Source organism: Ascaphus truei, chromosome 2 (assembly GCF_040206685.1).
Source record: "Ascaphus truei isolate aAscTru1 chromosome 2, aAscTru1.hap1, whole genome shotgun sequence".
Classification (NCBI taxonomy): Eukaryota; Metazoa; Chordata; class Amphibia; order Anura; family Ascaphidae; genus Ascaphus; species Ascaphus truei.
Window position 1 is genome coordinate 381,635,619 of NC_134484.1, and position 14,951 is coordinate 381,650,569.

A 14,951-nucleotide genomic window follows, 5' to 3' on the forward strand; every position below is an offset into this window, starting at 1 on the left:
CAAGTGCCTGAAAACGACATATTTCTGCTACATAAAACACAATTTTACCAATGAACATTTTCAAAATGTTTTTTAATCCTTCGTTTATCTGTCCTTAGTATTTGATAAATAACTGAAATTTTCAGGGTTTTTTTCATGAGACATAATGTATATGTTGGCATCTGAATGAGTCTTATGGTCTAGCACAGCTCAGGAAACATGGTCCAAAATGTTCTACAGTACATCAATAGCAACCTCTATTGGCTTTTTCTTTAAACTGCAATACTGCCGAATAACTTTTATAATCCTGACCAGCAGTTTTCTAGCTATCTTGCTGTCCGCTGCAATTATTCATTTTAAGGAATAAGGCTCTTAGTACATTATTGTAAATTTCACATTTCTTACCTTAGAAGAGAGTGCTGCTGATATTGCCATGAGTGGACTTGTGGCCAAGATTACTAGTGCAAGCTGCCACCCTTTTACCAAACCTATTATTACTGCACCGACACACTTTATTCGAGCAAATACCCGGTATGTACCTGGCAGATACCTGGAATGCGCCGCTCCTCACCTCTGACAAGCCCCGTTGTGTTTGCCTTCCCAGCCTGGGTTCATGCCTGGCTGATGGGCGGCTGATCTGTTAAATGATAATGATTAGGATTTAATAGGCTGCAATGCTTCGCGTGTCTACCAGATGGCATAAATTCATGAATTGTAATGCAGTATATATATATATACTGTGCAGTATTGCAGCCAGCGGGAATAAAATGCTTCAATCCCTGCTTGGAAAATAACTCAATGCACTCGGGCAGAAAACAGTCACAAACCTCAATACACCCGGGTATACCCGAATTCGTGGGACTAGCCGAGCTCGAATAAAGTGTGTCGCCAGTGTATACCCGTTACAAAAATTGAAACGTTTTGGAAAAGATGTCCAACTTTGTCTCCTATTCCATCATTGATTTTGTTGATGTCTCTAGTAAAGAAAATGTTTGATTAGTATTTTAACAGATTGTCCATAAAACAGGAAAACCATTTTGTTTGTATACATGTGATAACGGATAGAGGTCTCTTACTCAGTAAGGCGTGTGTTAAGTTGTCCAGATTTGGTGACATCAAACCAGGTGATTTCTTGTGCCAGTACTGAATGAAAGAAAGTTGTTCTCATTTTCCTTGTCTGTCTTGCAGCAGACAAAACCCAGAAGGAGACTTGTACATATCCACAAACTAGAACACCTGCTCCAATTCCAACATAGTACAAGGAAAACCTGGGGAAAAAAGTTATAATAGTAAGAGAGCATCAATTGAAATGTATATTTCCTTTACGTCCCAACATGACAGCATACATACTCATAAGTAACTTATCTTCTTTAGTGGAGTAGAAAAGCTAAGAGAGACAAATAAGAAAGATTACCTAGGGACACTCGCAGGATATCTCGACACATCCACTCAGGGTGTCCTTTCGGGTCTCTGTGCTAGTCCGTCATAGTTTCCCCGTCCAACGACCAACTACAGTAGTAAGCATACAAGTAAACAAAAGATAACTGCATGGAAGGGATTAACCACTTCAGCCATATCTCACTGCAACTGTTTTTTCAGTCCTCAGGAGAACTGAATAAACAATTGCCGTGAGATATCACTGAAGTGGTTAATCCATTATATGCAGTTGTCTTTTGTTTACTTGTATGTCAGCTAAGTGATACACACTGTACTGTATATTAGTACTGACCTATTAAAGGAAAATACTGTATAGTAATGTGCATACTGAGCTTGATGTAAAGCCCCATGTGTAGTATTGACAACATTTTAACTATTTACTGTTTTAGGTTTTCCATGTAACTTTTTTGTTTGTCCCATCTTGTTCTACAATCTAAAGAGATGTTTTAGAAAATATCTCATTCAATTTCATGAATGGGCCTAGTTGGCTCCGGACGACCCCAGCCCTAACCCCTTTCTCAACTCCTTCCATCCACTGGATGATCAATGACATGGGTTAAAAATAGTAGTGTAGAAAGGTGGCGGTCACTGCAGAAACGGAGCTCAGTCAGGATACAATAAAATCAGCTTTATTTCACGGTGCTGCACATTACAGAGAGACCATCTCTGACGCGTTTCGTCTCGTAGCTGAGACTTTATCAAAGAGTACAATCTCTCAACATAGCAGGGTATCTAAATAGGCCGCCCTTGATCATCATTGGTTAAAACGCTAATGAGCCACAGTAGTGGGTGGTAACCTTGATTACACTATGAAAAACCATGAATGAACTGGGCAGTATACAATAGAACACCTGCATTGGATGGAATTAACACACATGCAGAAAATTAAAACAAAAAACTACTAATAACATATTAAAAACAAAGAAAACAGAAGTAACATGTAGCATCCGTATGAGTAATTGTATAAACATATCACATCATGTAGTGGAGGCAATACTCTTGCGGAGGAATATAGATGCTAAGGACATTTGAATAATGCATTATGATATGCCTCTTATCTGAAAGATAAACAATGTACCAACAATCTCAAAGAATGAAATATACACATCCCAAATACATGAGACTATATAGAAATTGCATTGAGTCCATATAGGTACATATGTGAAAAAAGGGGGGGTTGGTGTATGTGGGTGTGAGTTATAGACCGATGTACTTTATCGAATACACACTCCCAACACTCCCCACATGATCAACCCTGGAGGAAGTGTTTTAACTCCCAATCCAGGTTGATGCCATGTGGATGGAGAGTGTTGAGAGTGTATATCCAATACATCTCCTGTTTGTTTAGAACATTTTCTCTGTTGCCACCTCTGGCATGGATAGGTATGTGTTCAATTGCTGAAAATGTGAAATTATTAATACCACCATTAGGACATAGGGCAAAATGCCTTGCCACTGGATGGTCAAGATTCTTCTTTTTTATCAGGCGTACATGTTCAGCTATCCTGACTTTGAGGGGCCTAGTAGTACGCCCCACATATTGATGTCCGCAACCGCAGTGCAGAACGTATATAACATAGCAGATATTACAATTTAGAAAATTTTTGATAAAATACTTTCTAATCCTGGTGTTGTATGTAATGTATTTGGTTGGACGTGCATACTGGCACATGGAGCATTTCCCACATTTGAAAAAACCAGTTGGTATACTTTTAACCTTGGGAAATTTGGATCTAGTATCGAACATACTGGGGGATAGATGAAAACCTAAAGTATTCGCTTTACGATAAGTGAATCTTGGTCCCTTTTGTATGGCCGATTGTATATCTCTGTCTAACAACAAAGTGTGCCAATGCTTTGATATGATGTTACAAATTTGTTGCGATTGAGCATTAAATGTTGATATAAAAAGTGGACTCTGTGGTTTTTGGTGACTTAGAGATAAATCCCTACCTCTTATCACTTTGTCCTGTTTTTTGGTGTTGCGTATAAGGGTATCTCTATCTAGGGCATCTGCTTTAGTAAAAGCTGCTGATATGTCTTTTGAAGCATAACCTCTGGCCAAAAATCTATCAGACATCTCTTTAGCTCTAAGTAGGAAAACCTCATTGTCTGAGCAGAGTCTTTTTAGTCTGACAAATTGAGCCCCTGGAATATTCCTAATTAGAGAGCGGGGATGACAACTATGTGCATTAAGCAGCATGTTCCTCGAATTTGGTTTCCTATAGATGTCCGTCTGTATTGTCATTTGCTCGTCAATGTACAGGAACAAATCTAAATAATTGATATGATTAATGTTGTGTTCAAAAGTGAATTTTAAATTGAAAGTGTTGGTGTTTAGATAATCAATAAAAGAAAGAAGTGAGTGCTCATCACCTTTCCAAATTAGGATCAGATCGTCAATATATCTCTTGTAGTAGATGATATGTTGACGAAAAGAATTGTCGCTGTGATAAATAAAACGTGATTCCCAAAAACCCATAAACAAATTAGCATATGATGGTGCAAAGCTCGTGCCCATAGCAGTGCCCATTTTCTGTAAATAAAAAAGTGAATCAAACAGAAAATAATTGTGAGTGAGTAAAAATAGTATAGAGTCTAATAAAAAAGTGCAATGTGATATAGATAAGGTGGATAAATCCAAAAAGTGACTGACAGCTTTAAGACCTTGTTCGTGTTGAATAATAGAATACAGGGAGGTCACATCCAAAGTGACCCACCTGTATTCAGTGTGCCATGCAAGTTCCTGTACACTGACGAGGAAATCCGTCGTGTCTTTAATAAACGACGGCAACTGAGAGACCAGAGGTTGCAAAAACCTGTCCACATACCGTGATAACCCATCTCCCAAAGATCCAATGCTCGCAATAATGGGCCGACCTGGAGGGTCAACCAGCGACTTATGGATCTTTGGGAGGTGGTGAAATATAGGAATCACGGGATGTGGGCAGGAGAGAAAGACAATTTCCTTATGATTGAGAACATAGAGCATTTTGCCCCTGTCTAATAATTCCAACAATTCCAAACGGTATTTGGAAGTGGGGTTGCCAGTAAGGCGCTGATAAGTAGAGGCATCCTGCAACTGTCTCATTGCTTCTCGTTGATATTGGTCAGTGGACAAAACCACGAGTGCCCCTCCCTTATCAGCACTTTTAATGACAATGTCATAGTCTTTTTTAAGACAGTCAATTTGTTGAATTTCGGTGTATGATAGGTTCCCTGATTTAACATGGGAACATGAAATGCCCTTAGATAGTATACGCAAATCCCGTTCCACCAATCGTTCAAACATTGTGATTGACGGTCCCTTACTGAGGTTTGGACAAAATATAGATTTTTGTCGGTACCCAGAGTCTTCATGGCCAAAAAATGGTTGTATGTAATTATTTAAAGGTTCACCCTGACTCTCCAATAAAGAGTCCATGTCCGAAAGGACACAAGATTCCTGAAAGTTCAATGGTTGCACAACATTCAAAATTGGTAAATTAGTAGTTAATCTAGCATTCCCCAACATGTTAGAGGTATCAGGTTCAGATTCACTTTTGGAAGAAAACATTTTTCTAAGAGATAGTTTTCGCGTGAATCGTTGGAGATCTATAACAGTTTCAAATAATTTGAAATTTTGGGTAGGCGCGAACCCCAGCCCCTTATTGAGGAGAGACAGTTGTTCTAAGGAGAGGTCAACCCCAGATAAATTAATAACATTATCGGGTGTTTCTAATCGTATTTTTTTCTCTTGGACCTCCCTCGTCCCCCCTCGTTTCCGCTTGGATCGCCGCGTTCCCCTCGACCTCTGGCTCCTGTCTCTAAAAAAGCCGTGGAAGGTTGCCCAGATGATTTAAGTGATTTTACTTGGGAAAAGGATGTAGAAGCTTTATTTTCATGTCTTGTTGGCCCTCTATCCCTCGAATATTCTGTAGGTCTATCAAACGAAACTGAATGTGATCTATATTCTGTGTCTGAAAATTCAGAATCTATACTTGAAGTTTCCATGCGTGTGTTTTTGAGAATTGATTTATTAGGTTGATTCCCTGACCCTCTTTTGGGATGTTGTTTCCTGCCCTTCGGGGTACTGGAGCCAGTAGCTTCTCTGACTACAATGGGTTTTTGCCAACAATAGACTTGGTTTTTTGCGTAATCGACACGATCTCTTTCAAATTTGAGATGTTTTTTATCACTAATAGTGTCTTCCGTTATTTCAATATTAGATGATAAAGTTTTGTCGTTTTTAATAAATTGCTCTCTTTTTGAGAATGGTTGCAATTTTGTTTGAAGAATTTTGATCTCTGCCATTAAAATAGATTTTTCACAAGTCTTTTGTTGGATAATTAACTCCATTAGTTTTATGGAACAAGTATCTAAGGCTTTCACCCAGTCTTGTTCAAATTGTTTGTTCATAAAACCAAATGATGGTACCTTTTTAATACGGAGCCCCCTAGGGATACGATTGCACCTTATATAATTCTCTAGTGAGGTTATGTCCCACCAGAGTCTTATATTTTCAACCAATAATTTTTCAAGTTTTACAAAATGATGTGTTAGGTCAGATGGTTCGTCACATATAATCTCAGAAACCCCATCAAAAAGGTGTGTTGCCTTTCTAGACCTTCTAGTGTTGTCCCCACATGTGTATACATATGTATCATTGTCCAATTCAGATGTGGCATTGTCTTCTCCGCTGGATTCCTCCATAATATGGTAAATATATAAAACAATTTAATGTATAGTATAATAAAAATATAAAAAACTGGCTGAGTCCTTATATAGAGGTATGCATGTATAACCTTAAGAACAAATAAACACAAATATTTCTTCCCAGAGGGGGAAGGGTTAATGAGTCCAAGAGTTAAGTCCAGATTGACCACAGTGAGCAACAGGACCGGTATATGCAAGTAGAAAAGGTGGAGAGTAAACCCCAAGTGTCCTGTGCTCTAACTGGTGAAAATTCTTATTTGTGTTGAAGGTATGCAGTCTCTATATGTAGAAATGTAGGCAATGCTGTTGCAGATAGAAGGAATAAATGGATAAAGTCCAGAAGGGGGGGGGGGGGGAGGTATGGTTGCTATGAAGCCACGGTGGGGGGGCCGATTAGCAGAATATAGATAGAGGCAGGAGAAGAAGCCCTAATGGGAGCCTCTCTCATGAACTCACGGCAGTCTATATCTACTGCCCTTACCCGACCTGGTCACCTCGCCGCTCGTCCCTCCTCGCTGTCCCCGCTTCACGAATATCCCATAGGGTGGATGTCGTCTGGCAGCCTCTTAGGGACAGGAGCCCACCGTCTGCGTACGTCCTCTTCGCCTCTCACCGCTCCACGGGTGCTCCGTGCGGTGTATGGCGTTCTCCCCCTGCAGCTCCAGGCAGGTCCCAGCAGGCCGTGCGCTCCGGCACTGCTGACGCTCAGGAACTGACGTCAGACGCTGGGAGGGATCGTAGAATCCCATGCAACAGGATTGCCAGCGTGCTCCAGCCGGATAGGTAGAAATAGTAGTGTAGAAAGGTGGCGGTCACTGCAGAAACGGAGCTCAGTCAGGATACAATAAAATCAGCTTTATTTCACGGTGCTGCACATTACAGAGAGACCATCTCTGACGCGTTTCGTCTCGTAGCTGAGACTTTATCAAAGAGTACAATCTCTCAACATAGCAGGGTATCTAAATAGGCCGCCCTTGATCATCATTGGTTAAAACGCTAATGAGCCACAGTAGTGGGTGGTAACCTTGATTACACTATGAAAAACCATGAATGAACTGGGCAGTATACAATAGAACACCTGCATTGGATGGAATTAACACACATGCAGAAAATTAAAACAAAAAACTACTAATAACATATTAAAAACAAAGAAAACAGAAGTAACATGTAGCATCCGTATGAGTAATTGTATAAACATATCACATCATGTAGTGGAGGCAATACTCTTGCGGAGGAATATAGATGCTAAGGACATTTGAATAATGCATTATGATATGCCTCTTATCTGAAAGATAAACAATGTACCAACAATCTCAAAGAATGAAATATACACATCCCAAATACATGAGACTATATAGAAATTGCATTGAGTCCATATAGGTACATATGTGAAAAAAGGGGGGGTTGGTGTATGTGGGTGTGAGTTATAGACCGATGTACTTTATCGAATACACACTCCCAACACTCCCCACATGATCAACCCTGGAGGAAGTGTTTTAACTCCCAATCCAGGTTGATGCCATGTGGATGGAGAGTGTTGAGAGTGTATATCCAATACATCTCCTGTTTGTTTAGAACATTTTCTCTGTTGCCACCTCTGGCATGGATAGGTATGTGTTCAATTGCTGAAAATGTGAAATTATTAATACCACCATTAGGACATAGGGCAAAATGCCTTGCCACTGGATGGTCAAGATTCTTCTTTTTTATCAGGCGTACATGTTCAGCTATCCTGACTTTGAGGGGCCTAGTAGTACGCCCCACATATTGATGTCCGCAACCGCAGTGCAGAACGTATATAACATAGCAGATATTACAATTTAGAAAATTTTTGATAAAATACTTTCTAATCCTGGTGTTGTATGTAATGTATTTGGTTGGACGTGCATACTGGCACATGGAGCATTTCCCACATTTGAAAAAACCAGTTGGTATACTTTTAACCTTGGGAAATTTGGATCTAGTATCGAACATACTGGGGGATAGATGAAAACCTAAAGTATTCGCTTTACGATAAGTGAATCTTGGTCCCTTTTGTATGGCCGATTGTATATCTCTGTCTAACAACAAAGTGTGCCAATGCTTTGATATGATGTTACAAATTTGTTGCGATTGAGCATTAAATGTTGATATAAAAAGTGGACTCTGTGGTTTTTGGTGACTTAGAGATAAATCCCTACCTCTTATCACTTTGTCCTGTTGCCACCTTTCTACACTACTATTTCTACCTATCCGGCTGGAGCACGCTGGCAATCCTGTTGCATGGGATTCTACGATCCCTCCCAGCGTCTGACGTCAGTTCCTGAGCGTCAGCAGTGCCGGAGCGCACGGCCTGCTGGGACCTGCCTGGAGCTGCAGGGGGAGAACGCCATACACCGCACGGAGCACCCGTGGAGCGGTGAGAGGCGAAGAGGACGTACGCAGACGGTGGGCTCCTGTCCCTAAGAGGCTGCCAGACGACATCCACCCTATGGGATATTCGTGAAGCGGGGACAGCGAGGAGGGACGAGCGGCGAGGTGACCAGGTCGGGTAAGGGCAGTAGATATAGACTGCCGTGAGTTCATGAGAGAGGCTCCCATTAGGGCTTCTTCTCCTGCCTCTATCTATATTCTGCTAATCGGCCCCCCCACCGTGGCTTCATAGCAACCATACCTCCCCCCCCCCCCCCTTCTGGACTTTATCCATTTATTCCTTCTATCTGCAACAGCATTGCCTACATTTCTACATATAGAGACTGCATACCTTCAACACAAATAAGAATTTTCACCAGTTAGAGCACAGGACACTTGGGGTTTACTCTCCACCTTTTCTACTTGCATATACCGGTCCTGTTGCTCACTGTGGTCAATCTGGACTTAACTCTTGGACTCATTAACCCTTCCCCCTCTGGGAAGAAATATTTGTGTTTATTTGTTCTTAAGGTTATACATGCATACCTCTATATAAGGACTCAGCCAGTTTTTTATATTTTTATTATACTATACATTAAATTGTTTTATATATTTACCATATTATGGAGGAATCCAGCGGAGAAGACAATGCCACATCTGAATTGGACAATGATACATATGTATACACATGTGGGGACAACACTAGAAGGTCTAGAAAGGCAACACACCTTTTTGATGGGGTTTCTGAGATTATATGTGACGAACCATCTGACCTAACACATCATTTTGTAAAACTTGAAAAATTATTGGTTGAAAATATAAGACTCTGGTGGGACATAACCTCACTAGAGAATTATATAAGGTGCAATCGTATCCCTAGGGGGCTCCGTATTAAAAAGGTACCATCATTTGGTTTTATGAACAAACAATTTGAACAAGACTGGGTGAAAGCCTTAGATACTTGTTCCATAAAACTAATGGAGTTAATTATCCAACAAAAGACTTGTGAAAAATCTATTTTAATGGCAGAGATCAAAATTCTTCAAACAAAATTGCAACCATTCTCAAAAAGAGAGCAATTTATTAAAAACGACAAAACTTTATCATCTAATATTGAAATAACGGAAGACACTATTAGTGATAAAAAACATCTCAAATTTGAAAGAGATCGTGTCGATTACGCAAAAAACCAAGTCTATTGTTGGCAAAAACCCATTGTAGTCAGAGAAGCTACTGGCTCCAGTACCCCGAAGGGCAGGAAACAACATCCCAAAAGAGGGTCAGGGAATCAACCTAATAAATCAATTCTCAAAAACACACGCATGGAAACTTCAAGTATAGATTCTGAATTTTCAGACACAGAATATAGATCACATTCAGTTTCGTTTGATAGACCTACAGAATATTCGAGGGATAGAGGGCCAACAAGACATGAAAATAAAGCTTCTACATCCTTTTCCCAAGTAAAATCACTTAAATCATCTGGGCAACCTTCCACGGCTTTTTTAGAGACAGGAGCCAGAGGTCGAGGGGAACGCGGCGATCCAAGCGGAAACGAGGGGGGACGAGGGAGGTCCAAGAGAAAGAAATACGATTAGAAACACCCGATAATGTTATTAATTTATCTGGGGTTGACCTCTCCTTAGAACAACTGTCTCTCCTCAATAAGGGGCTGGGGTTCGCGCCTACCCAAAATTTCAAATTATTTGAAACTGTTATAGATCTCCAACGATTCACGCGAAAACTATCTCTTAGAAAAATGTTTTCTTCCAAAAGTGAATCTGAACCTGATACCTCTAACATGTTGGGGAATGCTAGATTAACTACTAATTTACCAATTTTGAATGTTGTGCAACCATTGAACTTTCAGGAATCTTGTGTCCTTTCGGACATGGACTCTTTATTGGAGAGTCAGGGTGAACCTTTAAATAATTACATACAACCATTTTTTGGCCATGAAGACTCTGGGTACCGACAAAAATCTATATTTTGTCCAAACCTCAGTAAGGGACCGTCAATCACAATGTTTGAACGATTGGTGGAACGGGATTTGCGTATACTATCTAAGGGCATTTCATGTTCCCATGTTAAATCAGGGAACCTATCATACACCGAAATTCAACAAATTGACTGTCTTAAAAAAGACTATGACATTGTCATTAAAAGTGCTGATAAGGGAGGGGCACTCGTGGTTTTGTCCACTGACCAATATCAACGAGAAGCAATGAGACAGTTGCAGGATGCCTCTACTTATCAGCGCCTTACTGGCAACCCCACTTCCAAATACCGTTTGGAATTGTTGGAATTATTAGACAGGGGCAAAATGCTCTATGTTCTCAATCATAAGGAAATTGTCTTTCTCTCCTGCCCACATCCCGTGATTCCTATATTTCACCACCTCCCAAAGATCCATAAGTCGCTGGTTGACCCTCCAGGTCGGCCCATTATTGCGAGCATTGGATCTTTGGGAGATGGGTTATCACGGTATGTGGACAGGTTTTTGCAACCTCTGGTCTCTCAGTTGCCGTCGTTTATTAAAGACACGACGGATTTCCTCGTCAGTGTACAGGAACTTGCATGGCACACTGAATACAGGTGGGTCACTTTGGATGTGACCTCCCTGTATTCTATTATTCAACACGAACAAGGTCTTAAAGCTGTCAGTCACTTTTTGGATTTATCCACCTTATCTATATCACATTGCACTTTTTTATTAGACTCTATACTATTTTTACTCACTCACAATTATTTTCTGTTTGATTCACTTTTTTATTTACAGAAAATGGGCACTGCTATGGGCACGAGCTTTGCACCATCATATGCTAATTTGTTTATGGGTTTTTGGGAATCACGTTTTATTTATCACAGCGACAATTCTTTTCGTCAACATATCATCTACTACAAGAGATATATTGACGATCTGATCCTAATTTGGAAAGGTGATGAGCACTCACTTCTTTCTTTTATTGATTATCTAAACACCAACACTTTCAATTTAAAATTCACTTTTGAACACAACATTAATCATATCAATTATTTAGATTTGTTCCTGTACATTGACGAGCAAATGACAATACAGACGGACATCTATAGGAAACCAAATTCGAGGAACATGCTGCTTAATGCACATAGTTGTCATCCCCGCTCTCTAATTAGGAATATTCCAGGGGCTCAATTTGTCAGACTAAAAAGACTCTGCTCAGACAATGAGGTTTTCCTACTTAGAGCTAAAGAGATGTCTGATAGATTTTTGGCCAGAGGTTATGCTTCAAAAGACATATCAGCAGCTTTTACTAAAGCAGATGCCCTAGATAGAGATACCCTTATACGCAACACCAAAAAACAGGACAAAGTGATAAGAGGTAGGGATTTATCTCTAAGTCACCAAAAACCACAGAGTCCACTTTTTATATCAACATTTAATGCTCAATCGCAACAAATTTGTAACATCATATCAAAGCATTGGCACACTTTGTTGTTAGACAGAGATATACAATCGGCCATACAAAAGGGACCAAGATTCACTTATCGTAAAGCGAATACTTTAGGTTTTCATCTATCCCCCAGTATGTTCGATACTAGATCCAAATTTCCCAAGGTTAAAAGTATACCAACTGTTTTTTTCAAATGTGGGAAATGCTCCATGTGCCAGTATGCACGTCCAACCAAATACATTACATACAACACCAGGATTAGAAAGTATTTTATCAAAAATTTTCTAAATTGTAATATCTGCTATGTTATATACGTTCTGCACTGCGGTTGCGGACATCAATATGTGGGGCGTACTACTAGGCCCCTCAAAGTCAGGATAGCTGAACATGTACGCCTGATAAAAAAGAAGAATCTTGACCATCCAGTGGCAAGGCATTTTGCCCTATGTCCTAATGGTGGTATTAATAATTTCACATTTTCAGCAATTGAACACATACCTATCCATGCCAGAGGTGGCAACAGAGAAAATGTTCTAAACAAACAGGAGATGTATTGGATATACACTCTCAACACTCTCCATCCACATGGCATCAACCTGGATTGGGAGTTAAAACACTTCCTCCAGGGTTGATCATGTGGGGAGTGTTGGGAGTGTGTATTCGATAAAGTACATCGGTCTATAACTCACACCCACATACACCAACCCCCCCTTTTTTCACATATGTACCTATATGGACTCAATGCAATTTCTATATAGTCTCATGTATTTGGGATGTGTATATTTCATTCTTTGAGATTGTTGGTACATTGTTTATCTTTCAGATAAGAGGCATATCATAATGCATTATTCAAATGTCCTTAGCATCTATATTCCTCCGCAAGAGTATTGCCTCCACTACATGATGTGATATGTTTATACAATTACTCATACGGATGCTACATGTTACTTCTGTTTTCTTTGTTTTTAATATGTTATTAGTAGTTTTTTGTTTTAATTTTCTGCATGTGTGTTAATTCCATCCAATGCAGGTGTTCTATTGTATACTGCCCAGTTCATTCATGGTTTTTCATAGTGTAATCAAGGTTACCACCCACTACTGTGGCTCATTAGCGTTTTAACCAATGATGATCAAGGGCGGCCTATTTAGATACCCTGCTATGTTGAGAGATTGTACTCTTTGATAAAGTCTTAGCTACGAGACGAAACGCGTCAGAGATGGTCTCTCTGTAATGTGCAGCACCGTGAAATAAAGCTGATTTTATTGTATCCTGACTGAGCTCCGTTTCTGCAGTGACCGCCACCTTTCTACACTACTATTTCTACCTATCCGGCTGGAGCACGCTGGCAATCCTGTTGCATGGGATTCTACGATCCCTCCCAGCGTCTGACGTCAGTTCCTGAGCGTCAGCAGTGCCGGAGCGCACGGCCTGCTGGGACCTGCCTGGAGCTGCAGGGGGAGAACGCCATACACCGCACGGAGCACCCGTGGAGCGGTGAGAGGCGAAGAGGACGTACGCAGACGGTGGGCTCCTGTCCCTAAGAGGCTGCCAGACGACATCCACCCTATGGGATATTCGTGAAGCGGGGACAGCGAGGAGGGACGAGCGGCGAGGTGACCAGGTCGGGTAAGGGCAGTAGATATAGACTGCCGTGAGTTCATGAGAGAGGCTCCCATTAGGGCTTCTTCTCCTGCCTCTATCTATATTCTGCTAATCGGCCCCCCCACCGTGGCTTCATAGCAACCATACCTCCCACCCCCCCCCTTCTGGACTTTATCCATTTATTCCTTCTATCTGCAACAGCATTGCCTACATTTCTACATATAGAGACTGCATACCTTCAACACAAATAAGAATTTTCACCAGTTAGAGCACAGGACACTTGGGGTTTACTCTCCACCTTTTCTAATGACATGGGTTAGGCCGCGTCCGTACTCCCTGCGACTGCATGCGTGGTGCAAACAAAAGGCTGTACCTCTATGAGCAGGCCATAGAGCGCGACTTTTGGGGGGATTTGAGGGATACTGTGGCTGTATTGAGAAGAAAGGAAGTTATATTGGTTACCACTGATGTAGAGTCCCTTTATACTCAATAACATTTTTAATGCCAGGGTTCTCCAATGTGTTGAACACAATGTGATGACAGATGTTATCTTCAAAAGGAGAGGGAGTGGCTCAGTGAGTAAAGACACTGATTGGCACTGAGAGTTTGAAGCAGGGGAGCCTGGTTCAATTCCTGGTGTCGGCTCCTTGTGACCTTGGGCAAGTCACTTTATCTCCCTGTGCCTCAGGCACCAAAAACTTAGATTGTAAGCAAAACTGTGCTAGCAAAATTTTTCTGTAAAACTAGCAGCACTATACAAGAACATTCTATTATTATTATTAATAAATTGGTGTGACGTTCCCCAATCAGCATGTCTTCATCTAGACTGGAGGGACCAGCATGTGGTGTTTTCTGAGACTACAAATAGATTTGTGGCTCTGGCTCCATTTTATAAACAATATATTGGTTATTTCGGAGAGACCAATTGAACTACTGCGGGAATTTGTGGGATTCCATAATGCTAATTATCTCAATTTGAAGTTGACATTTATCATGAGTAGTGATCAGGTAGAAGCTTAATTTTTTTTTGTTCAAAAAGGAAGGTTACATTTTTAATTTTCGTAAACCCCCAAAAACCTACTAATAATTTACTTTTTGCTAGTAGACAACATGTTCCTTTACTTATACATAGAATATCAGTGAGTCAGTTCCTAAGATTGCGATGGAACTGCTTTATACTAGTTTCATTTGAAACATAGGCCAAACTATATGGCCTAGTGATTTAAGGATAGGGGATATTCCCAGAGGAGCGTTGTGGAGGGGTATGGGAGGCCTCAGAGAGCCAATTAAACTCTGCTTCTGTTTTAGTGATTCCATTAAACCGTTGTAAAAAAAGGTGATATTTATCTGTACTTTTGGTTCCAATTTGAAGAAAGTCAGGGGTGTCTTACAGTATCTAAATATTAGCAGGC

The 14,951-nt window shown here is 40.6% G+C and overlaps 1 protein-coding gene across 13 annotated transcripts in view; it reads right to left on the reverse strand.

Moving 5' to 3' along the window:
• The window catches only part of ABCB5 (ATP binding cassette subfamily B member 5), a 170,422-nt gene that overhangs the window by 77,336 nt on the left and 78,135 nt on the right, over positions 1-14,951 (reverse strand). For all 13 annotated transcript variants that reach the window (XM_075587168.1, XM_075587158.1, XM_075587163.1 and 10 more), the window contains 3 exons: positions 1,056-1,247; positions 874-955; positions 385-474 (listed from right to left, as the gene is read on the reverse strand). In XM_075587168.1, coding sequence (XP_075443283.1) covers positions 385-474; positions 874-955; positions 1,056-1,247 — 364 coding nt within the window. The remainder of the gene's footprint in view (positions 1-384; positions 475-873; positions 956-1,055; positions 1,248-14,951) is intronic.